The 25728-nt window shown below is 37.8% G+C and overlaps 1 protein-coding gene and 1 long non-coding RNA gene across 3 annotated transcripts in view; one reads left to right on the forward strand and one right to left on the reverse strand.

Annotated features, from left to right (window-relative positions):
* Nucleotides 1-3288: 3288 nt before the first annotated feature.
* Nucleotides 3289-25728, forward strand: part of LOC108036148 (mucin-5AC) — a 35065-nt gene continuing 12625 nt past the window's right edge. Inside the window, exons 1-2 of the mRNA XM_017112140.3 lie at nucleotides 3289-3312; nucleotides 3700-3884. Of these exons, the coding sequence (XP_016967629.1) occupies nucleotides 3804-3884 (81 nt within the window). The 5' untranslated portion in view covers nucleotides 3289-3312; nucleotides 3700-3803. The remainder of the gene's footprint in view (nucleotides 3313-3699; nucleotides 3885-25728) is intronic.
* On the reverse strand, nucleotides 15221-23747 carry LOC108036157 (uncharacterized). Of its 2 annotated transcripts, none has more exons than XR_007763981.1 (3): nucleotides 23648-23747; nucleotides 23151-23350; nucleotides 15221-15785 (listed from the first exon to the last, which is right to left on the reverse strand). It is a non-coding gene; the product is annotated as an uncharacterized LOC108036157 (long non-coding RNA). The 2 variants fall into 2 exon arrangements; XR_001768823.3 differs by lacking the exon at nucleotides 15221-15785 and adding an exon at nucleotides 18315-18935.

Genomic DNA, 25728 nt, shown 5'->3' on the forward strand with positions numbered 1-25728 from the left:
GGAGACTCTGCGACCAACTGATCGTCAGCTGGGCGAGATCGGGTGCTTTTGCAATCAGATGGTGAGGGTGTGTGGATGGCATTTCGGATGTGGATCCCAAGCTCGGGCGAGTGGATCGCTCTACTGTTGAGATAGGTCCGGGTTTTGTGGATCGTAAAGCGCACACTGGAGCAAGGGCAATGGTTTATATTTTCTTCAATCCAAAAAAATCATTTTTGAAATTTAGAACTACAATAATTATTGAGAAATATTCCTTTTTATTTTTAAATATTTTACACTTTTTAAATATCTACACTTACGTTACAGAACGTAATAAAATTAAGAACTAAAAATAAACATTATTTGTAAGATTTATTAATTTATTGGAGTACAAATAAGCAACATAAAAAAAATGAAAACTTAATTTACACCTAAATGTGGGTTATTATTAGACAATTTATTTTAATAAATAAAATATTATTCGGAAGCCTAATTTACTTACTCTAATGATCAAGTAAAACAAAGCCTGAAATGATTTGTAGCTATTTTACATACATAAATCAAAATTAAGTAATAATTTATATTTGTAAATTACTAGAAACACTAACAGTAGTTTAGATATAAAACTAAATGTTCTAAAGATTTTTAAGAGGTTTCGAGGTTTGGGAAAAACGTGGATTTAAGGATTACTTTGAGGGGAATGAAATGTATTTATATTTAATTAATATTAAATATTTTGTATTTTAAAAACAAATACACCTTACACTTAGTATATATTACAAAGGATAAGCAGTGCTAGTAATTGTAAGAAAATTGTGTTTTACTATCAATAGGTTAAATATTATTTATATTATTTCAATAAAAACTAAGAGTGGGAACAATAATATATCAACAAAATAGTAAATATTTTTTTGAATATTTTTTTCCCAAAAAAAAGCTAAGATTACGAACAATAATAAATTATGAAAATAGTGTATGTTTTTTGTAATATTTTTTTAATAAAAAGCCAGGAGTAGGAATAAAAATAAATCAAGAAAATAGTGTATCTTTTTTCTAACATTTTTTTAATAAATGGCAAAGAGTAGGAACAATAATAAATTAACTATATAGTATATATTTGTTCCCAGTACCTGAGAATAGACCCATATTTGCGAGTCGCACTATTTCCCTGCGCCCACGCATAATGGTCGGCATTGTGTAATGCTTAACGGGTCCATTGTGCTGATGATGTCTGTGGAATGCGATGTTTTGCATTGATTAACCATTCAGCCCGTGCCCGCGGGGAGGGCACTCCTCCTCCTCCTCCTCCCCATCCTACTCCTACTCCTTGGGACTGCCCCACTCTAATCCCGTCGAGCGGTTCGCATTTCCATTCGGACTACGTGTGGCATTAAGTGGCGTCCAGTGGCGCTAATGGAGAGCATCGGAGCCATTAGGAAAGGTATTAGGGCGGCTTAAGAACCTTGGATCCGAATACAACACAACATCTACGGTGGCGGCGGCACCACAATAGCCGCAGGAGAGGAGCAGCAAGGACACAGGACTCCGGGCTAAGCAAATAAATGTGTAGTGTCCATGGAGGAGCAGCAGGAGGAAGCCACTTCGAGTGCGGGCTGCCCTTCCCCGATTTGCATGGCCATCGATGAGGGATGCGGCCATATGGATATGGATACGCCCGCCCCCCAAAAGGGGTACTAAGCCGGCGGGGTGTGGCCGGACGAGTGTAATCCGTAAACTACGGAAGCTACACAAGCGACATCGACAGGGACATCACACGGAGCTGGGCGAGCACGAGGATGTGGGCGAGCAAGTGGCGGCGGCACGGAAACGGGCTTGGCCAGGGATTATGCCTCTGAAACTTATGGGAGTGAAATCGAGCGCGCGAAGTTCAAGTGGCAGCCATTGTCCACCTCGGAAAACACAACCAATTCTAATTGGAGTGCAGGTGGGCGGTGCTCAGTGGGCGGTGAGTGCTGGGTGGGCTGGCGTAGGTGGCAAGGTTAGACGCAGGCGGACAACTAACCGAAAATGTCCAAACAAATCAACTAAAAATAAAGAAATGCTGCACAATGAAAGCATTAAGCTGGAGAGTCCTTGTCCTGCCCCCCGTCGTCATTTTTAGATGGTGACATGGGCGGAGGAGGCCGTACACCGAGAGAAACAGGTGTGTAAGGTGTGCAATTTGTTAAGTCTGCCTTGTGATAGAAGATGTTATATATTTATTAATTATTATAAAAATATTACAAAGAGAAATTAGTGTTTATAATTGTTTTACTTTACTGTGGGTATTACTTTATTTAATTTAGTAATATTTCATATTTACTGTTAAATGTTAGTACACTTCAATTTAAACCTGAAAACTTTTTCATTTCTCATTTTTTTTTTATCAAAAACTTGGGGTTTTTTATTTTTTTAAACCCTTCTTGAATTTTAGAAAAAATCAATACAATCCTAAAAACCTAAAAAATAATAAAAAATAAAAATAAATGAATAACGGTTTTTTTTATTTTAATTCAACAAACACGTTAAAAAAGGGTGGTGTTGTCCCATTCCTGATATTTCGCAGCAAAGCAAAACAAGAAACAGTTTTTATATGTTATGCTATACTTTCATAGATAGATATATTTTTCTAAACATTTTCTAAAAATTAAACATAAATGAAAAAAAATTAAGTCCAAAAATTGTATTTTTCGGTCTACGACAGAAAGTAGTAAAGAACTTAAGTGTTGACTTTAGATCTGAGCTTAAAACTTACCATTATTTGATTTCAAAAATATAAAGTTCTGAAAGATTTTATTAGAATCCCTCAAACTTTATCCAGGTGTACAACTTAGTTTTGGGTCTAGTGCCAAAATCCAATTTAAAAATATTCCGCTTAATTAAAAAAAGAACGTTTTGAAAGCTATTGAATTAATTTTATTAGAATCCCCCAGACTTTCTCCAGGTGTACAAGTTGGTTTTGGCTCTGGTGCGAGTTTTAGGCAAGTGTCCTTGAGCATTTTGTGCCAAATGCACGGGCGAAAGGGGCTGGGGCGGGGGCCGGGAGTGCGGAAGTGGAGGAAAAAAGAGGGGGGAGAAAGGAGAAAGGAGAAAGGGGGAGGGGCCTGGGTGGCTTGTACTAGGAGCAAAGCTTAGCACACACTTCATGCTGGAAGCGAGCCACAGTCACGTACGTTTTATAAACTTCATTCGCTTCGCCCCGTCTCGGATTCGCTCGGCAGGGAGCCGAATTCGCCGCAGAGCTTTCGCCACCGCCTTCGCCGCGGCAGGACGTTAAAAAGGACCTGTTTCGCCGTCGAGGCGCCAGAACAATTCGTGCCGCGCGCGCGTTCGGTTCGTTGTGATTCTGGGGCTCCCACAGGGAGAGGTCCTTTCTATCTCTCCTGCCCTCTGCCTCTCTCTCTGGCATATCCTGCGAGCTTGTGTGTGTGTGTGAGCCTGCGTGTGTGTGCGTGCGAGAGTCCTTGTGGTAGTGAAAGTAAACAAGTCGCCGCGGCGCCGGCAAAATGTTTTTTCATTCCTTGTTATTGTTGCGTGGACAGACCAAAAATATTAAAAGTGGGCGGGCCACGGGCAGAGGGGGCAGAGAGATCGAGGGGGGCGGGGCAGAATGGGCTTAAAGGACCTCAACCAAATAATAGACAGCAATCCTTTCGCCAACTCCGTGCCGATGCGTTAATGAAGAACCGTCAACCTCATTGTTTCCGATTTTTTTTATAGTGAGCGCCAAATATTGAGAACACTCAAAAAAATAATAAAATACAGACCGAGACATACAGAAAGTTGGTTATCCTTCTCAAAGGACATTCGAAGAGAGATCGAAAATGCTGCGACCCCGCTGCCTGGTGTCCTTTGTGGCACTCTGCCTGGTAATTGGCCTAGGAATGCGCTGCGATGCTAGAGCCGTAAGTACAGTGTACTCTCTAAAAAAGTTCTTAATTTGAGAAACACACTATCATACTTAATATACCAAAAGATGAGATATTTCCAAAATCCTTTTTCTTTTTAAAGTAAGTTAATAATGTTATTAAGAATATATGAATTTGACACTTTAAATAAAAACTTGCTACACAGAATTAGTTCTGACATTCAAATTTGAGATGAAAATGTTCTTGAAATTTTTAGTTTGCAAAGATTTTTAGTCGAATTGACCATAACGAGCTAAAATATAAGTACAGTCAATAGAGTGTACTTATCAAAAAGTTGTTTAAAAACCCCTCTAAAACTTTTCTCTGCTCACCATTTTGTTTTTAAGAACAAATGTTCTTGAATATTTTCATCAGATTTTCCTAAGATCCTTGTTTACTGTTTGGGCATAAGTGATATTTTCATAAATCCAAATTTGTCTTTGGAAAAGTACACAGCCAATCAACTTTGCATTTCCAATTAAAACATAGGTAATAAGGGTGGATGGAAAACTCGCAAATTGCTCGGTTAATTACCTTTAAACTTCTACTCCTGTTCCCAATTACTTTCCCCCAAATTCAAGCGATTCATCTTCAATTAAACGACAATCTACGCACTTTCGCCTTCCCCCCCTCAACTACTTGGAGGCCCTGGCACTTAAATTTAAATCTAAAACCAAAAACCAGCCAAGCAAAATGCCCGCAGCCATGGACTTGGCAGTACAGCAACTTAATGTACATTAAATTATGCCACAAACTTCTGTGTGAGTGAGACCCGGCCAGCACCCCCGAAATAAATTCATAAATGCTAATAAATTGCGAAAATATGGCAGGGCAATCGATGGTTATAAATGTCAGGAGCTATGCCCAATGTCGGCTTGGGAACCGGCCATCCGGAGATCTGGAACTGCTTAATTCATGAGACGCAGCCCCGCAGTCCACCGCTCCGATTGGGGTCAGCTCGGATATTTCCAGACTAAATTGCGGTTAGTTGGGAATCGAAAATCATTTGAACAAAGCGAAACTCACAAGTTTCCCCGGAGTGGGGGCCAAAATAATTTAGGATCTGCTTTTCGGGGGGAAGGCGCAGTTCTTTCGGTGGGGCAAGGAGGCGGAGGCGAGTGGCCTGACCATCGCTTGGCCCAAATTTATATGCGCAAAAGTTGCGATTCTGCTGCTCGAGAGTAAATCAAAAATGTGAAACTCTTTGGTTAGCCAGCAAAAACTTTTCTTTTAATTTTGTATGTTGCTGTTGTCGTTGATGTTGCTGCCGCTGCCACACTTGATGTTGCTGTTGTCGCCGTCTCCTCGGCAGTTGGTTTTGGCAGCGTTCTTGTTTTGGCCTGGGCACAACTCAGTTTATCCTTTCGACCCCATCTTAGCTTGCCAATTGCACAGGGAAATAAAAAAAGTTATATTTTTATAAAAAAATAAACAAAAAATATATAAATATAAATATTATAAGTAAATATGAAATCAATTCTAAATGTCAATATTCCCTTGATAGATTTCAAGTTAAAAGTCAATTTTATGGGAGATGGAACGTGTCCTCTTAATATTTTCTAAAATTTCTGTAACCCCAAAACTTATTAAAAAAATTTAATTAAATTATTTTGTCCCTTGCAGAAAAAAAAATACAAGACTTACTTAGCAAAGAAAAAGAAATATGCTCTGCTTTTAGAAATCGAAGAAAAACTCCCCTCATAACGCAAAATAAATTAGTGACGATCGCATCTTCAGTCAGTTCAGATTTTTTTTATAATTTATGATAAAAAGTACCCAAGTGTTACTTAATTGTTTCTTAAAATTTCGCCTTGATTTTATAAAACAATTTTAAGACTTAGTAAGCAATGTTTCAAAATCGTGCTCCAATTTTTATTAGTCAAAGAAAACACATTTTAAGGATTTAAAAATCTAGTGGCGATCGAACCATTAACACCCTAAATCTAAAATTAAATAATAATTATTATTATTTCTGATAAGCAATTTATATAGTTTACAATATTTTTTTATTGCTTTACATTTGCCTTGAATTTTTGGAGCTCTAAACACATCTTCAGAAGGTAAGGATCTAGTGACGATCGCACCATTTACACTAAAAATCTTGAATTAAATATTGTTTATAGTTTATAGTAAGATGTATATATTTTATATTATCTTCGCATTCGTTATGTTGGGTTTTAGAATTTAGTGCCTTTGCCCTTTGAATAAAATGCAGTAATTAATTCTGAAAAACCCCAATTTTTTTCAGTGCACCTTTCCTTTTTCTTTTGGTTGGGTTGTCCTGTTTCGAACTGTCCACCCGCCCGTAAGCGCTGCGAAATGAATAATTTCAGGGAATTTACTACACAATTTTATTCATATAAATCACAAATTAAATAAGTTTTTACGAGGTTGTTCAGCGGTTGCAACCCACTACAAAACTTGTTTGTGTTCTCATTCTCGACGTTTGTTTGTTTGTTTGCTGGGCTTGGGCCTGGGCCTGTGCCTGGGCCTGGGTTCGGGATGGGTTGGGCTCGGTCTGGTCCTGGTTATTCGGCCCTCTCCACTGGGCCCGCAAAGACGGATGGTAATGGAGTGGTCGGAGTTCGAGACCCTCCCCACGCTTTTATGCCATTTGCCCTTTTTTATGGCTGTGTAATTTTTTTGTTGCCCTTTTTATTTATGCTTATTATCGTGATTGCTATTGCTAGGTTGGAAAAAAAAGCGCGGCGAGTGAAAATACCCACAGCAAAGGCAACCGCAGTTACAGCGGCGCCAAACTCTATAAGAAAGAAACTTTGGCCTCGAATACCCCGGTCCTACGGTATAATCCGATTTGTAGCAAACTTGGAGGGATTAACTTTGATAGTACTCGCATTAAGAGCAAGTTTTCAACAACATAAAATCGGCATGATATAGGATCAATCAAATGATCTGGTATTACGATTATTAGGCAATCTATCAACTTTATTTAAGTTAACTATTAGAACCCCACTTTATAAAGTCGATTTCTTGACTCAATTTAGGCTCTTTTTTAGGGTTTATTTATATTTTTGGGAGGAGGCTAAAGGAGGTTGCAAGTGCCAGAAGAAATGGCTATGGCAACACTTTACTTTGCATTTCACATTTATTTTCAAGAACTAATGATGCTGGCAAATGAACACGTTCTGCGATTATTCTCGTTAATCTGCTCAAAGGCAAAGAGGAATTTTTAACGAGTCTGCCGAGAGATTAAATCATATGATATAATGCGAACATAAAAAAGAGTTACTTTGCTGCAATAAGAGCAGTAGCAAAATCAAAGTAGTTGTAAAACGATGATTTGGCACGGCCAACAATACATTTTGCACATGCTAAATGCCACCCACTTGGCCCTGCGATATATCCGAATATTCCCTCAATCATTTATCACTTCAAGAGTAACAGACACGAATTGCTCTTGCTTTGGTTTCCCCATCTTGTTGGGCCTTTATTTTTTCCTGTTTTTTTTTTGGGGGGGAAGCACGTCTTGGCACCGGAAAATGCGGGAGAAAATGGGAAGGCGGAAGGGGAAAGCTCTGGCCTGGGCCCTAATTTACATACGAAGGCTTGAGGAAGCTTCATGCAGATGCATTAATAATGTAACACTAGTCGGGCGGGGGAAAAAGCTACGGGGCAGGAAGATAAACAATGCGGAACGCCTTAAACGTTAGCCAGGATGACATGAGATGAGCTGAAAAATTCGGGCTTAGCACACTGGAAAAAAACTTTAGAAGTTGTCTTAAAAAAAAATTCAAAAAGATAAGTGCCTTCAATATAAAATCTTTAAATACGTAGTTAAGATGCCACCAAAAATTTGGAAATAATGAAAGGAATAAAGCTAAGGTTTAATAAACTAATTTCGGAAAATGGTCTTCTCACTTATTCAAGAACAAACGTTCTTGAAATTCAAACGAAACTCCTCCAAGCTTACTTTTCGAGATTAAGAGTTCTTGAAATAGAGAAGAATGAAATCTTCTTCAGATAAAGCGATCTTGAAATTCAAAGGAAAGGACTCCCTAGTTGTGTTGTTTCGAGATGAAACGATCCTAAAACGGGGAGGAAATTGTTCTCAATTCTGTATTGAGATCAAAGAAGACTCTTAAATCAAGAAGATTTCATCTTGATTAAATAATAAATTGGGTACAATTTTTGTTTATGCTGAAGAAGCTATGGATTTTGGATTTTTTCACTTTTTTCCCAGTGTATCCCTAGCCGTTTGACAACGCTTTAGGCCGATTCCATTCCGTTTCATTCCGCTCTTATTCATGGCATTCACGTGCGCCCGACACGAGATTCACGAGACGTGAAAGCAATTTACGATGTGGCCGCCGCAACAATGAGCAATTAATCATGCCACGGCCACAAAATGGGGCATGGAGTTCCTGTGAGCCCCTCAGATCCCCCAAACCACCATCTCCTGTTCCGATTTCACTTTCTCCGCGCTGGAATCGCATGCCACCCCCGGCACCACCCACTCAAGGACGACCAGCGAAGGCCGCCCAGCAGACACAAAAAGAAGCGCCAAAGAGAGATGGCAAAAAAAATGGTGGGGAAAATACAATAAAAAAATTGAACAAAACCCCACGACCTTGAGCTGCATTTACCTACCAACCACCCACCGAAGGTCCGGCCTTTTTGGCGCCCAACTATTTCGCACATCAAATCATAATTTATGAACGGCAATCAAAATGAGCCTGGCTTCACTTTTTTCCCATTTTGCTCCTCGGCTATTTTCGATGATGGTTCGACTTGGTGCGAAAAAGTTGCGCAGTCGCCCACATAATTATCGGTTTGATTTATGGCAGCATTTTCGCAGCCAATTACTTCGCACCCGCTGGAAAAAAACGGAAAAATATAAAAAATGGGCTGGGGAAATGGTGAGAACGGAAACGGAAACGGATATCGCATTGGAATGCGGTAAAAATGAACCACTGAGTGACCGCACAGCCTTGCATGTCAAACCTTGAACACTCAGCCATTCCAAAGCCTTGGTAACATTCCACCGAGAGCCTCGCTGATTGGGAGCTCCAATTGGCCAGCCTTGAAGTCAATCAAAAATGCAGTGAAAGCCATAATTTCATGAGTTGCAAGGAGAGAAATTCCTTAAAAAGTCAGTAGTATATTAAAGATTATGTAAAATATTGCACATTTTTATATAAAAGGTTGTCTTTTTTATTAATTATGTTGTTTATTGTTTGACTCATTGATTCTACTTGGAGAGAGACAAATAAATATGACACTAAAATATATTTTCTTTTCCAGGAGGCTGGTCACACTAGCAATTAAACTTAACCTAACTTTAAACTTTGTAACTTAAACGAATGTAACTAGCTTATTTCAATGCCTAAAGTTTTCCCATTTTTAGATACTGCTTATTTGTGCCGACATACATTTGTTGTTCTCCTACTTACGTGGTATCATATATGTATGAGCCAAGCACTATACATAAGTAATTGCTTTGGAATGAATGCGTTTTTTTTGCAATTTCAAAACTGGACCCATTTAATTGGCCTTTTTGCTGACTAACGCTGCTTTAAGCTCACAATCCAGAGCCGGAGAAATGAAATGGATCCACTAAGCCCTGTAGACAAGCCAGCAGAACATTAACAAAGTTGGCGCCCAACGGACAAACAGACAAATAGACAAACAGAATGACAGATAGACAGTCGGATAAACAGATGGACCATCAAATAGTTGACATACACGTATATATATCCCCCGAGCAAGGACAATGGGCAACCAGGTCAACCGAGGCACAGAGGTAAAAGTAACAGAGAAATACGAAAAACAGAGGGGGAGGCAGCTGCCAGGCCGAAAAAACCCCATTTTTCCTGAAGCTGAAGGCTTAAGTGGGAATTTCTGGTTAAACTTGATTGCCATGGCAGTGCGTTGTCGTTTTTTTCCACACAGCCCGAGTGAAAATATGAATGAGCACTCTGGCCTCGTTGAATTTTAATATTCACCGAATATGTGAAATGAAAACCAAAAAAAGAATGCCTTACGATGACGTGTTAATTTTGCTTAATTTATGAAATTAGCAACGTACTGGGACAGAGTTTTCCACATAAAACTCAAAGTGTGCGTGTGTTTGGGTTGGCTTTTCCACTGGTTCTTTGGCATGGGAACTTTGGAATAATTGCGTTATCTTCGCCCCGACTCACCCCCCGACTATTGAAAAGTTGAAAAGTGTTTGCATTCAGCTTCATCAGCTGATTGCCGGCAGCCTCAGAGCTTCAAAGCGAGGACAAACTTTGCGACGGAATGCAAAATGGGGAAATGCGTCAGATAGTTGAGATATGTTGACACATCGTTTAGGCCAATCTGCGAGCTGTGTTCCTGCGAATCTCTCACTTGATTTTCTAAATGCGTAAGTGCATACATGCCAGGGCCAATTTATGAAGAATGGTAGTGACTCTGAAAATCTTAAGAGCGTAGTTTGGGTCACCAAACCATCTGTACCAAACCATTGGTAGTTAGTGAAAAATATTTTCAAAATGAAAAACAAATTTTAAAGTACCAACAGTTGTAGCAAATCAATAATTTAAAATTTTAAAATCGGAATTTTAAAGATAGAGTTACGTTTTTGGGTCACCTTTTTAGCTAAGAGAGTACTTAAGAGGGGAGTTTTCTTCATATCTCAACGTTGGAAAAAAATATTGAGTAATATTATGATATATATTTTTAAAAATTAATATGGTATATTTTAAGAATATCTATTTATAATAATGCTGCCTAGTAAATGGAAACACTTTAAAATCGAATTTATAAAAAGATTACCTTATATTTTTGGGTCACCTTATAACCTATTAATTTAGCGTTCCGAAAATCATACATAAGAACCTACATTTTAAGTTCAGCTCCGCTTATCTCTGAGATATCCCGATCTTATATTTATTACCCCTGAATAAATAAGTAAGCCCGGTCAACTTCATTTCCGACCGAAGGCCAATCGACTTGATATAAATTAATTATTTCTTGGTCCGTGGCATTTTGTGGGTCTCTCGGCCGCCGAGTGATTAACCCGATTAGAAATACAGACCAATGCGGAATGCCAAATGCCAAATGGCAAATGGCATTGCGAATTGCACATTGGCAGTCGGAATGCATCGATATCGGTGGTGCGGCAATGTTTGCGCTGCTCTGTGGTCGGTTGTGCAATCCTCGAATGTTGACAAACGTAATTAAGAAATTGTTAGACCAGGTCAGAAGGGTGGGCATCGGCGATGGGGAAGTTGGGGGAGATCGCTGAAGCTCGCTGAAACTCGGCGAAACGCGGGGGTTACGCAAATGTTTGTCCGCCGCAATGGATCCCCCATAGATATCAGATACGGCTGTGTGTTGTGTTTGCGTGTGTGTGTGACCAGGACACAGGTTAACGAGGATAAACAATACACACATTTGCACTTTGGCATCCAATGAGATAAGCGTGGAATACGTGGCATTCCGCATAACAATGATTGTTTCTGCGAAGCGGGAGGTGTATGCCATGAGCCACAAAGGATATTAATTAGCGTTTCAGTAGACTTGGTTATATGAAACATTTGTATTATGTTACCAATGAAAATCTCATATAACGGCGCCTAAAAGTAAGCAACATCAAATTTCAAGATTGTAAGTTGAAATAATTAGGTCAATAAGTGATTTCATTGCATGCTTTTCGGCTGTTTTCAAAACCCGTAGTATTTCTTTATTTATATCTTGTCAAACTGAGTAAAATATTTTACGAATGAGGAAAGAAATTGGAAATCACCTATAACGGTGTCCAAAATGTCAAACTATTTATTTTGCATACTTTTAGATAACTTTATAATTTAAAGGTTTATAGTTTTAGAAACTGTACTGATTTTACACTTTTATCCTGTCAAATTAGGTATACAGATTTACAAAGTTCAACTACAAATAACCAGATTTTGAAATCACTTTAAAGGTGTCTTAATTACGAAAACAGATCTTCTGAGTCCAACAAATTATTGCATACTTTTAGACGCCTTTTTAAGTGATTTGAAAACTGTGGCAGTTCTTATTTTTATCTTGTTAAGTGTAAGTATAAAAGTTAATAAAGCTCCTTCGCAATCTCTACTTTTTATGGCTATGAAATTCCTGTAGCTTGGTTACACCACTTTTATGGCACCTTCGCCTGGCGTTTCGCCATTGTTAAAGGGGATTTACTTTTTTGCTTTCGTGCGAGTGGAGGGGGGCACGAATGTTATTGAGTTGAAAATGTGCAAGTAATGAAGCAATTGGCACGTGGACCTTCAGTAACTCCCCGCATTTTTTGCCAAAACCCCCCTTTTTTTCGTTGCGGCCCATTGTCTTTTGTTCGGCACTCGCGTGGTAATCAACTCGATTGCCACCACGCCCAAAGCCCCCTCTTAAGCCCCCTGCCCCACGCCCTTTGACCCGGTTTAGAGGGCGGCTTGGGTGGCCAGGGGGGTGACTTGTCCTTCGCTGGATGCGGGCAGAGTGCAGTCTTCATACTCGCCGACGAGGGACAAAGGCGATCCCCCTCCGCCGCCGTCGACCGCCTTCCATGCGCCCCCTTTTGTTTGGGCCACTGCACGCCTCGTTATGCACAAACAAAGCGTTTTCGCTTCCATTTAGCAGCAAATTAGAAGCTGGCGCTTTGAGGTCCTGCCACGTCTCGGAAAAAAGCTCAGGACCGGAGCGGAGGAGCAGCTGGGACAGGTGGGCTTTTGTGACACGTGCACACTTGCAAAGCCATGCAAATATAAAAAATGAATCAAATAAAAAGCAAGAAGGGCAGAAAAACTGCGAAAAAAGGTTACATTACGAATTAATTAACAGTAAATTAAAGTGTTCGCCCTGTGAGTGGGTGTGTGTTAATCACTAAAACGCAGGCAAAAAGTCCTTCAAAGGATGCAGGACATACTGTATGTACGGCCCCATCAGGCGCAGCCTCGCCGTTATGAGGCGGATTAATTTCTGGGAACTCGGTCTTGGCCCAAAGTTTGACCCGAGCATTTATTAATGTGTCGGACATTATCCCCGAATAGTGAAGAGCACTGGAGGAAATCGGGGAAAAGAAAGTTATAAGCAGAGAGGTGGGAAAGATTAATATTTTAATATTTTATTCGCTCCTCTACTTAAGTGCATATTGAGTATAAAAAGAAAATATATTTATATTTATAAACTTAAATTTATATGTTTTTCTTTATTGAAAAATTAGATATGTTGATGAAAAAAAATAAATCAATAAATTTATAGTATTATTTTATCCTATAACAATAATTCAGTCAAATGAACATAATACATTTGAGATTTAATTTAAAAACATAAATATAAGCCTAAATGGACAAATCTATATCTTATAGCATTGCTCTTAAAATAATCTTTTTAATTATAAAAAAAATCGGAATGGAGTATACTTTAACAAACAAATAATATTTCTGCGAGAAAAATACAAAATTAAGTATATATATATATATATAAAACTTATTTCACAAATAGTATAAAATTAAATATCAGGTAGTACAGTTTTATATAATATAATAATATATATAACTACTATAATAAATGTTAGCTTGTGTTAGGTTAAGGACACCAGTCCCTGAGCCCCATCTAGGGGAACATCCCCCTAATTATCCCCAGTGTTCGCCTTAACATCAACATAATCGCAATTGACAAGGACGATAATGAGGACGATAATGATGATGAGTCTGCTGTCGGGCGGCGGGGATGCCTGCTTTCATCGGCCCAGATGGGCAGCATCCCTGTTGTTGAAACATTATCGTTCACTTGGGCATCATTGATAACAAATGCTGCCCATTAATCGGGCCACTTTCCCCACTTTCACATTGCCGGGCGGCCTGATTAAGCCCAAAAAAAAAAAGGGGGAGAATGGGGAAAATACACCCGCACACATGGCTCCGTCTAATGTGAGAGTTAAACTTTTTTATACCTTTAGGCCTTGCTTAATAATTGAACAATAAAGAACGAAGGGCATTAAGTAATTTGTGTCGGTTAAGTCATAAAACTCACACACCCACATCCGATGTGGCCGTGCATATATGCATGCAGGGCCCATACAAACACTCACATAAATTGTTAATTCAGTGCTCAAGTTAAATGAGTCGTTGGCATGAAAATTTCAAGTTTATTGCAGACGAGCTGGGGTGCCCAATAAATTTTGGCTTGCGTGCCTGAGCATCGAACTCGGTGCCAGCGATTATGCCAGGGGCGTGCATCGGGGGGGCACACAAATTGGGGCAGAATTTTAACAAAAGATAAGCTAATTTCTAATTTAAAATTAAAATTTAGAACTATTATGTTTCCTAGGTAGATGTTCAATATAAAAATGGGTAGCATTGGAGGTGCAATTTTTTTTACTAAATTTCTTTTTATAATGTTTTTAATAGAAATACATTAACTGACGATTTTAAAATTCCCTAAAAAAATAAAGAGTGTTTCGCAAATACCCTTCTCTAATAAAATTGCAAAGCCCCCCTTCACAAAATCCTGTCTACGCCCCTGTGCATCAACCTGAGAATAATACCCATCCCCTCGACGGGATGAGCCATTGATTCATGTTAATTAAATGTGACAAAAGTTGGGAAACTTCTCCCAGGCGACTTTTTGCCTTTCGGCCTTCGCTTTTGTCCTCCGCTGCACATTTTCATTTCGTCCATGTTGCGGTTGCTTGATAGCCAATCCACCCTGTACCATCCACAGCCACTGCATAATGTGCGACAATTTCGATTGCGATCATCTGGCCAAAATGTTGCGGACCAAAAGTTTCTGCGCTTTTAATTAGAAATCGAAGCGAGTCCGCAAGCTGTCCAAGTTTTATCTAGGCCATGATATTGGATTCCATAGAAAAGGGAGAGGAGCCGTGTGGGGGTGCTGCAACAGGGATTTGGGCTCTGGGATTCGGTGCGGAAGGACTTAGTTTCCTTGGAGCTGGCAAAAGTTTATGCAACGATTTGCCAACTCCAAGGTGGTGGTGGTGGCGGTCGAAGGGGGGCTCGTGGGATTATCAGCACTCTTTTTGCAAACGTAAATCTCCCGCAATCAACTTTCCATCGGAAACTTTATGATATCGATGGTCCGTAGTCGCCAACAGCAGTAACTTAGCCAGAGATTACTCCTCACTGGTTTTTTGGCCATGTTTTTCCTTGTGTACATAGAAAATGCAACTGGTTTGGTGCCATTTATTGGCTAAAATGCATTTGTGTCTCTCAGTTGAAAGATCGAAATGAAAACCAATGAGTCAAAGAGCAAAAATAACACTATGCAGATTAAACAGAAAACGTTTTAAATAAAATACCATTTATAAGCTGAGTGTTAATAATGAAACAATTTATTTTAGTCAGCGCTGATGTTTGATATTTATTTATGCTGCCTTTAATTTAAGCTGCACATTTTATAAACTGAACAGATGCCAGTCGAGGAGCCAGGGAGTGCGTACATAAAGCCGGGCTCTGTGTACCCTGCGTACCCAATGACAACCTAGAAAACGTGGAGAACTTGGACGGGGGACGAAGAAAAAGGATAATGCTGCGTAAAGCTTCCCAGAAAGTCCTTCCCTGCTGCACTACCTCCGATTCGCATTTGCATTTCTGCCCGCCCCCCTGGTCTGCCTGGGATTTCATTTTCGCTAATCAATTTGCATGGCGGCGGGGGGAGAAGAAGGGGAGGAGTCCTGCCTCCTGGCAATCATCTTTAGCTCAGCATCCTTTCCTCAACTCAGCAGGTCCCAGGAACTAGCAGCTTTCTTGTCCGTTAAGCGTTGTCCGCTGTCCGCTGTCCGCTGTCCGTTGTCCGTTGTACGTTGTCCGTCGCTCTGTTTCAATTTCAATTAGAAACTTTAACTGCTTCAGCTGGGCTGCGCCAGCGGATTCCCTTCAGCTTAGTTTAGTTCGCTGCAGTCAAGTTGGCACACTGAAAAAAAAACAAAAAAAAAATTTATCATTGCAAAAAAATGTTTGAAATTGAGGAAAAAATGTAAAAGCAATTATTGGAACTACTTGTAGCTTTTATATTTAATAAAACAAATACTATTATTTTTTTAATAAATGAAACTAATGGTATATTTAAACTACTTTATATTATACTATTATTATCGAATATTAAAAAATTTTGTGAGGTTTTTACACTGGTGATGCGGAATTTCTTATGAATTTTCTAGAAATCTTACAAAGAGGAGTATTTATTCTAATATTTCATTTCATTAATTTTTTACAGTAAGTACATAAAAACTTATTTGTTTTTTTTTTATTTCTGGGGTTTAAATTAACCCATTAATAGTTTGTGATTATTAAAATGCAACTGCATTAGCACTCGTGTATTTTGGGGATTTATAAAAATATAGCTCTTTAGCCAAGTACCCAACTCCTCGCTTTAAGCGTTCCTTTGGTTAACTGAATAATTGTATGGTATCCAATTTGATTTACTTCCTTCACCACTTAACTGCACTGCGAGACATTAAGTGGTTAGTTAAATTATTGTCTGGGTTTTAGCTTAAGCCAAAATTGGTTCCATTTGATTTGGGGTCTTACCCTATTATTCTCTCAAGCATTTTTTATAGGAATAATAGTTAGGGCACCTGTCAACGAATTCCAAGGAATTCTGCCGCATTTCCCTGGCTTTTTTCGCCGAGAGAAATTTAATTTCTTTTCAGCTGCCATTCGGAACGTCTTGGCAATGAGAATTGCAGCACCATAACCCCGCACATCCAGTCACTTTTCTTCCTTACACTTTTTTTGCCGGATAAAATCTTTTAAGCTGGTTGCAAAAATACAAGCGGTGGAAAACTCGCACAGGCACACACAGAGTCCGTGTGGGCAGGATGTGCCGGGCTGTCTCGGTGTCCTGGGGTGCGGCAAAGAGTTGACTTAAGTGCGCATAATTCACATTGGCTCGAAAGTAGCGCAAGGATTAGGCGATGCACAACAAATTACGATGTTATCCTTGGGGCTGCACCCCACAACACACGTTGTTGTCCATGTCCTTCTCGCTATCTCCTTGGCGCCCCATTAACCCAAAAATCATCTTCTTTCACGGGGAAAAACATTCTCTTCAAAGCTTCTTGGCGCTGCCAAAAACTTGTCTGAAAAGTTTTGAGATACTTTGCTTTTTTTATTGAGATACAGCAGCAAAAACCTTGATTTTTTAAAAGGAATTCTGAATATAGTCAAACATAGGATTTTCACATTTTTTTTTTTTAATTCCCATTTTAAACATTCAGGAATAGGGCGAAAAATGGGTTTCAGATTTTTGTAAGGGGGTGCACCATACATTTTTCCAAAAAATCTCAAAAGTTAAAAATTTCCAGGTTTGAATGTCATTAAATTGGAAAATAAAGGACGAGCTCAACGAGGTATGACACTCCACGATCTGACGTTTAATTTCTTTATAACATCCAAAAAAAACCGAATATTTGGGGCGAAAAATGGGTTTCAGATTTTTGTAAGGGGGTGCACCATAAATTTTTCCAAAAAATTTCAAAAGTTAAAATCTTTTAGGTTTGAATGTCAATAGATTGGAAATTAAAGGACGATCTCAACGAGGTATGACACTCCGAGATCTGACGTTTAGTTCCGTTTTGACAGTAAAAAAACCGAATATTTAGGTCGAAAAATGGGTTTCAGATTTTTGTAAGGGGGTGCATCATAAATTTTTCCAAAAAATCTCAAAAGTTAAAAATTTCCAGGTTTGAATGTCATTAAATTGGAAATTAAGGAACGAGCTCAACGAGGTATGACATTCCGAGATCTGACGTTTACTTCCGCTTTGACAGTCAAAAAACTGAATATTAAGGGCGAAAAATGGGTTTCAGACTTTTGTAAGGGGGTGCACCATAAATTTTTTCGAAAAATGTGAAAGTTGAAAAAACCCTATGTTTTGAATGCCAATAGATTGGAAATTAATCGACGAGCTCAACGAAGTATAACATTCCTCTGTCTGACGTTTAGTGCTTTTATAGTATCCAAGAAACCGAATATTTAGGACGAAAAATGGGGTTCTGATGGTAATCATAAAATATTCTAGCACACATATAAGTTCTGAAGGTTCTTTTGGATGGTAATGATTTAAATTCACAATCTAAAAATACTTTAGTTGTCTTGGTTCCCAAGCCCTGGGATCCGACTTTAACACGAATTCGCTTGCTGCACACATTCTTGCATCCTCTTATCGAGATGTCCTCATTGTAGCGATTTCCCCCATTTTCCCCATTTGTCTCACCTCGCTGATTGACTGGCCAGATTGCAATTTCCCGGGATAGCCCGACCCCACTTAATCCCCCTGAGCCCCCGTGTCAGACACTCATCTGCAGACTGACTGACTGACTGACTGACTGACTGACTGACTGATGGATTGACTGGCTGGCACGGGGACAAACTGACAAACTGGCAAACTGACTTGCAGTGCAGGTTGTCTTCAATTTTAATAAATTTCCCGTGCATGTAAGCAAGCGCGACAGTTGACAGCTGCAGCTTCGTTTTCCCATTTTCCTTTGCAAAAGTGGGTGGCGGTGGGCGGTGGGTGGTGTGTTATTCTTCGTCCTTGTCCATTGTTGGCCAAAAGCGGGCGGTGGGTAAGGAAAACGGCTTTGTTGCCGCTGTTTTTGGCACAGTCTGCTACAATTACATGTCCCACTGTCTGCCTTTCAGTCTTAGGGGGCGTGGCAGGCGCAGGGGGGTGGTGACCTGCCAAGGACATTGCAGTGGCAATGTGACATCACGATATATTTTATACGGGGCGACGGGTCACGCTCTCGTTTCATTTATTTCTGTTCTGTGCATATTTTTCTTCCACCCAGCGTCATCGTTATTTATATATCCCACTCCCCCCTTCTAAACCACCTGTCGGTGGGTGCAAGTTGCAGGTGGTGGGTGGTGGCTGGTGGGTGGTGGTGCACAATTGCCACTTGAAGCACAGCGAGCACTCTTGAACGCAGCATCGACAAATTGAGCAGCTAACGGAGAAGCTACTTCAACTCGAGCTGCACCCAATGGATGGCCTTGTCAGCTGTTTTCATTTCCAATAGTATATAATATACTTGTTTCAGAAAATCCTCATCATAAATACCTAAAAATGAGTAGAACATTTTAGTAAAGGTTTTGAATAAACACACATCATTTAAAACTACATCTTTATTCAGTACTTTAATTTTTATTAGAATTTTACAATTATTTTTAGCCTTTTTTTTATACACTAAAAATAAAAAATAAATAGGTGCTTAACAATCTAAAAAAAAAGGCAAACAGGTATCAAAATAAGTAAAGAATTTTGTAAAGGTATTAAAGATGTAAAATAAATAAATTGCATATAATTTTTAAATTAATGGAAACTATATTTTTTAACTGACATAACAAAATAATTTACTAGTAAAAGAAGGACGAAAAATATTTAAATCGTATATATCGAAAACCGTATTGATTCTGATAAAAATATAATTAAAACATTTTAAAATAAATTTTAATCATTTAAAAAAGGCCTGCAAGATTTTTTGATTCTTACCTAACAAAAATGACATCTTTATATTTATTAAAATTTTAAAGAAATATTTTTTTCTTGCTAAAACATATTTAAAGAAATTCTTAACAAACGAAGAAAGTAAACTAATACATTAAAAGCATTCTTTGACGTCAAGCAAATTCCCCCCGACTTCGGTCTTGAATTTCTGAGGATATTATTTAAATTTGCCCCCATCGCTCATACGCACTGTGGGCAGAAATTATTGCCATAAAAGTACATAATGCCTTGTAGTTCCACTCCGTCGCCCCAGACGCTTCATTAGCATAATGGCCAACCTTATGGGGTGTAAATCATCTGAAACATAAGCTTGCCAGCCAGGTGAGCGTAAAAATGCGGGGAAAATAAAACTCAAAAATCACATTGCTAATTCATAAATAAGCCGCTTGACTTGCCAGCTTTTGTGGCACAAAAAAGGAGGGCAGGTGGCATAAAATATGCCAATATATCAAAAGGATTGCCAATGCAAAACCGGTGGGGCGCATTTGATTTTTAAACGCGCCCCATTTTGCGGCGGCCCTATTAGCATACCATCTGCATATATGTGCTGGCTGGGTACATAAGTACATACGTATATATGTAAATGGATATAGTCGCTTGTACTGGGACAAGATACTTATGATTCACGCACGACTCGGGCCAAGATTGGAGCCACTTGAAGGTGCCGCGGGCGCTGATTGTGTTGACACCCCGGGCCCAAGTACCGCCCCTCCCTCCGAGCTCCATTAAAATCGCTCGAGTACTTGGTGAAAAGCCAATAAAGGCGAGGAAAATGAAAATATTTCCCTTTGAGCTGGCTGACAGCGCAGGTGAGCCGGCGGAACGGGGCACGGGGCACGGAGCACGGGGCATGTTAACGTTATCAAAAGGGGATGAATCAGCTCGCATTATGCATTCACAATTTGCTTTGGATCCCGGGCTGGGGAAGTATGCAAATAATACAGTTTTAACCGATGGCCAAGAGCGCATGGTAAGCGAGCAAAGTGTAGGAAATAATCTGAAGGAGGAAGGCAGCCAGGCTGAAGGTTAAATATCTGAAAAGGGAAACAAGGTCTGGAAGGTGCCTGGAGGTGGAAGATACATGTTTGCATTTCTTAAGCTTAAAGTGCTTCGTATCATTTATTGGCATTTATTTAAATAAATATCAGATTTTTGTTTATTAGTGGCTAGCTGTTAAAAAGCAAAAATACGTTAACACGACTATAGATATTTAACTAACACCTAAATGAGGTTCGTACCTGGACGGGACCTCGATGCACTGCATCCTGGAGTCCATTTCCTCCTCCATATTTCCAGTGATCTGGCCAAAGGCACCCACACACACACAAACACTCGCCGGAACTTACGGTCAACTGGTTTTTGGAGTGACCATAGCCGCCAGGTCATGCATTTTCGAGCTAGAACTAATTGGGAATTATAAGCTCCCACAGAAGAAATTAATTGTAAAATGTAAATATTACTAAATAATTGCGTAAATAAAAGTTTATTTTTACAACATCAAACATTAAACGAGTCTTGAGTTGTTAGTTGTATGTTTTCTGTTGAATGTTACATGTTGTATATAAATTGATTAATTTTGCGTGTAAATATTACTTAATAATTGCAAAATTTTAGGTTCTTTTTCAAGAACAAACATTTAATATGTTTTAAGTTGTGAGTTGGACATTTTATGTTGAATGTTACATGTTGAATATGTATAATGCACCCCGTTACAAAAAATGAAAAAAATTTTAAAAAATTTAATATTTATTTAAGTTAGCAGAGCTCCCCAGCTGCTCAAAACAGTCGGTCTTTTCGCTCTACGCCTTGATTTGGCCACTAAAACCACTAAAAAAGGAGCATTTTTCCAAAAAATCTGAATCCCAAAACATCCTGATGCACCCCCTTACAAAAAAAGAAAAAAATGTTAAAAAATGAAATATTTATTTAAGTGATGGGGATCGTTAGTAGAGCTCCCCAGCTGCTCAAAACAGTAGGTCTTCACCGTACGACTTGATTTGCCTAACCTACGATCAAAAAGCCACCCAAAAATTAGTATTTTTTCTGTACGACTTGATTTGGCCAAACTATTAGTGAAAAACCGCTGAAAAAAGGAGATTTTTGACTAAAATCTAAATTTAAAAAAACACGATACAACCTCTTAAAAAAAAATGAAAAAATGGGTCAAAAAATAAAATTCCCCAAAATGATTGAATTTGATAGCTGAGGACGTTAACTGATCAAAACTACGACTACCAGACTACGACTGAAAAATCACTAAAAAAAAAAGAGAATTTTTGACTAAAATCCGAATTTCAAAAAATCATGATACGACCCCTTGCAAAAAAATAAAAAAATGGGTCAAAAAATAAATTTCTCTAAAAGTAATTGAAATTGTTAGCCGAGGATGTAAGCTGCTTAAAACTGTCGGTCTTTTGGCTGTAGGTCTTGATTTGGCAAAACTACGATAAAAAAAAAACACTAAAAAAGCAGACAAAATCTGGACTTTAAAAAAATCTGGGCTTTTTTTTGAAGAGCTTTTAATTCTCTTAAAAGAAAAGAACATTTTCTTAAAGAATAAATTTTCCCTAAAGTGATGGGGATCGGTAGCAGACGTAACATGCTGCTCAGTTGATTTTGAAACTTAAGGATTTTTCTCAGGCTATTTTTATTTTACTTTCAAGAAAGCTAAAACTACAACTAAAAAAAAGGTATAATATATCCCAGGATTTCTCATATAAATTTAATATTTATTGCTAAGTTTTTAGTTAAGGTTTTTATAAATTAGGAATGCATGTTTTAATTTTACGCATAAATGATAGACAACCTCGGGAAAGAAAAATGGTATTTTTGAAAAAAATTTTAGTGACATTTTTATGCTTCTATAAAAAAAATAAATGTCATATGAAGGTGTGTTATAACACATTGACCTTGTTTTTTTGTTGGCTAAGCTACGAACAAAAAACCACCAAAAAATTAGTATTTTTGACGAAATCTGAATCATATATTTTTTACAAAAATCTCAGTAAATTTTTGGCTGCTAAAAACTAATCGTCAAAATCAGGAATGTCATATCTCGTTGATTAATTTCAAAATAATTGGTAATAAAATCTAAAGCCATAACAAAAAAGTCAACCTTTTAATGTTGGAAATGGCATTCCTTAATATTTCACAAGGGGGAAGCTTATTTCGGCAAGCCGAAAATTACACACCCTGGTTCCTACTTTTCCAGATCCTCAGTTCTTAAAACAACTTATGATATATCTCACCAAATACTTAATATTAAAACATACTAATAATAGTCCATCCTAATCTAAATGTATTATATATAACTTATATACTGTTTAAAATATAAAGAAGATGGTTGTGGGTGCTAGCAGTTTAGTTTTTTTTTTTTTTGCGCGCCAGGGAGATGATTAAATATATATATTTGTGTACAACTTGCATTGCAAATATAATAATTCTAGGATAAAACAACATTATTAGAAGATAAACCATTTATTTATTTTACCAAATTAAATTACATTATACATAAATACAGGATAAGGATGTATAACATGATAATATAAATAAATAAATGAAAGAGAACCCAAGAACATTCTGGTTCATTTCTATATAATTTGTGAACGCTGATATGTTTGCATTAGTTTACAGAAATATATATAAATAAAAATATCAAAAAACATGGCCAAAATTAGCCAATTTACATGGTAGCAACTTGGCGGCGTTTTACTTAAGACACTAAACTTAAGAGGTAACTAAAAATATTTAATTCATTAAGGTACATACCTGAATAAGTTTTCGGTGCTCTGCTGTCTTGAATGATGAGACCTCCATATATGTACTTATTCAGCAATCATTGCAAAGGCTCCATATATATCCTGTGATTCAGTGATTTGTCCAAAGGCACCAACACACACACAATCCTTCGCTTAATCTTTCGGTCAATTGGTTTTTCGAGTGACCACAGCATCCATTTTCAGCTGGAACTAGAAGAAGAAGAGATCAGTTTGTTATTAGCATTATCAATGACGTGGCCAATTGTACAATTCATAAGTATTACATAAAAATTACATGTTTAGGTTATTTATACAACATAAACATTCAACATGTCTTAAGTTGGATGTTCAATGTTGAATGTTACATGTTGAATGTTACATGTTGAATGTTGTATGTTACATGTTCAACGTTATATGTTGACAACAGATTTATAAACGTTGCACATTGAAAGTTGCCTAAGTAAGGCGACTATAAATATTTAATTAACACTTATATAAGGTTCATACCTGGATGCACTGCATCCTGGAGTCCAGTGCCACCTCCACCTTGTCCGGTGATCTGTCCAAGAGCACTACCACACACACACAAACACTCGCCGGAACTTCCGGTCAACTGATTTTTGGGGTGACCATAGCCGCCAGGTCATGCATTTTCGAGCTAGAACCAATTGGGAATTATAAGCACCCACAGAAGAAATTCATATGTAATTAACATTTTCTATGACGTGGCCATTGTAAAATTTAAATATTACCTAATAATTGCATATTTTAAAGTTCTTTTTACAACATTTAACATGTCTTTAGTTGTTAGTTTCATGTTTTATGTTGAATGTTCCATGTTAAATGTAAATTGTTTGATTTTTCACATTGAAAGTTGCTTAAGTGGTGACTACAAATACTGAAATGAACTCAAATAATATACAATCCCGAACGGCTCTCGATTCACTGCAATAAAACATCTTTTATTTATTTGTTGGAATATTACATACATATATTATATACATATAATTCATATCAAATTATTTCTGCATTAAAGTTTCAAGAGAATAGAAAATAGAAGAAATATCCTTAAGGAGAAATAAGTTATTCAAGATGCTGTTAAATAGATTTTTTATTTTTACAAAGCTGGAAATATATCACCTTTCTTTTTGGAATATTTTACTAGCATATCATTATTATCAGGTGATTTTTATCTTATTTTATAAGAAATTTGTTTAGAAATATCTAGAAATATAAATATGGTCTTAAAAGTTATTAAATGCTCAAAATGCCTACATTTATTTCTCAGAATATAAGTATTTATATCAGATGATTTTTATTTTATTAAAAAATAATATCTAAAAATATAAATAAATTCTTAGGTCGCTTTAGGATGATATTTTTATTTAATTCTTTTAAACAAAGCTTTAAAATATGATTATATATTTAATTGACAGAATATTTTCAGTATGTCATATAATATATCTTACTTATTTAAAGTAACAATAGGCTAAGAAAAACTATCTTAAAAGTGCAACTAGTTCTTTAGGTTGCTTTGATATGATTATTTTTATTTATTAGACTATTATTGTAACGTATCTTTACTATCAGAAGGCGTTTATTGTAATTTTTCTACCCCCATTAGGTGCTTTAAAACTTTGTGATCTCATTACAATCGTTTGGCTAAATGTTCGCTTTCAAGTACTTAGTGCTTAATTTCCTCTTCCGCGCGGAGGTAAAATAAAAACCCATGATTAAAGGGTGCAAACAGAGCGCTTTCGCGGGGAATCCACACGGCGAATTGCGTTGTCAGGAGGGGGAAAAAACGAGAAGGGTTGGGCATTGTACTAACTAGTTGGCAAAATGCAAATACAAAAATTATACAAGCACAAAGAAGTCTTTTGCAGCGCTTTGTGATTTCACTTATTCTTTTGTTTAATTTGTGCCCGCACCGCCCGCGCGTCCACAGGATGTCTTCATCATAATTACAAACAAAGCATAACTAGAGGGAAAACAGCGGGCAAACAACGGCAGCAACATCGCCGGCAACAGCAGCAACAGCAGCAACATCAGCAGCAGCAACACCAACAGCAGCAACATTGCCGCGAACAACAGCAACATCAGCGGGAGGCGCCGCAAAAGAAGTAGCAATCGTGCGATTGTTTGCACAGAAACTTGCAGCGGAGTCGCCAAAAAGCACAAGAAAGGCACAAAAATATGGCAAAGAAAGGGGGAAAATATATATAAAAAAAGATACAAAAAATATATATTTAAAAGTCAACAAACGGCGGCAACAGAACATCTGCTGCAGCTTCAGTTGCACTTGTTCAGCTCTTCAGTTCCCGATGGTGTTCCTAAGTGTGGCACAAAAATTGGGCTTGTTCTCAAAAGTTTTCTGGGGAAATAAAATTCAGTAGATATTTTCCTGGGCAAAATAAAAATGTATTAAATTCAGTAGAATAAAATACTGGGACCATCCATAAATATTTATTAGCTTTAATTCTCCCAAATATTCTTAAGTGTGGCACAAAAAATGAGCTTGTTCTCAAAACTTTTCAAGCGAAATAAAATGGTATAAAAATTAGTAGATATTTCCCTAGGCAAAAAAG

This window comes from Drosophila biarmipes, chromosome X (genome assembly GCF_025231255.1).
Source record: "Drosophila biarmipes strain raj3 chromosome X, RU_DBia_V1.1, whole genome shotgun sequence".
NCBI lineage: Eukaryota > Metazoa > Arthropoda > Insecta > Diptera > Drosophilidae > Drosophila > Drosophila biarmipes.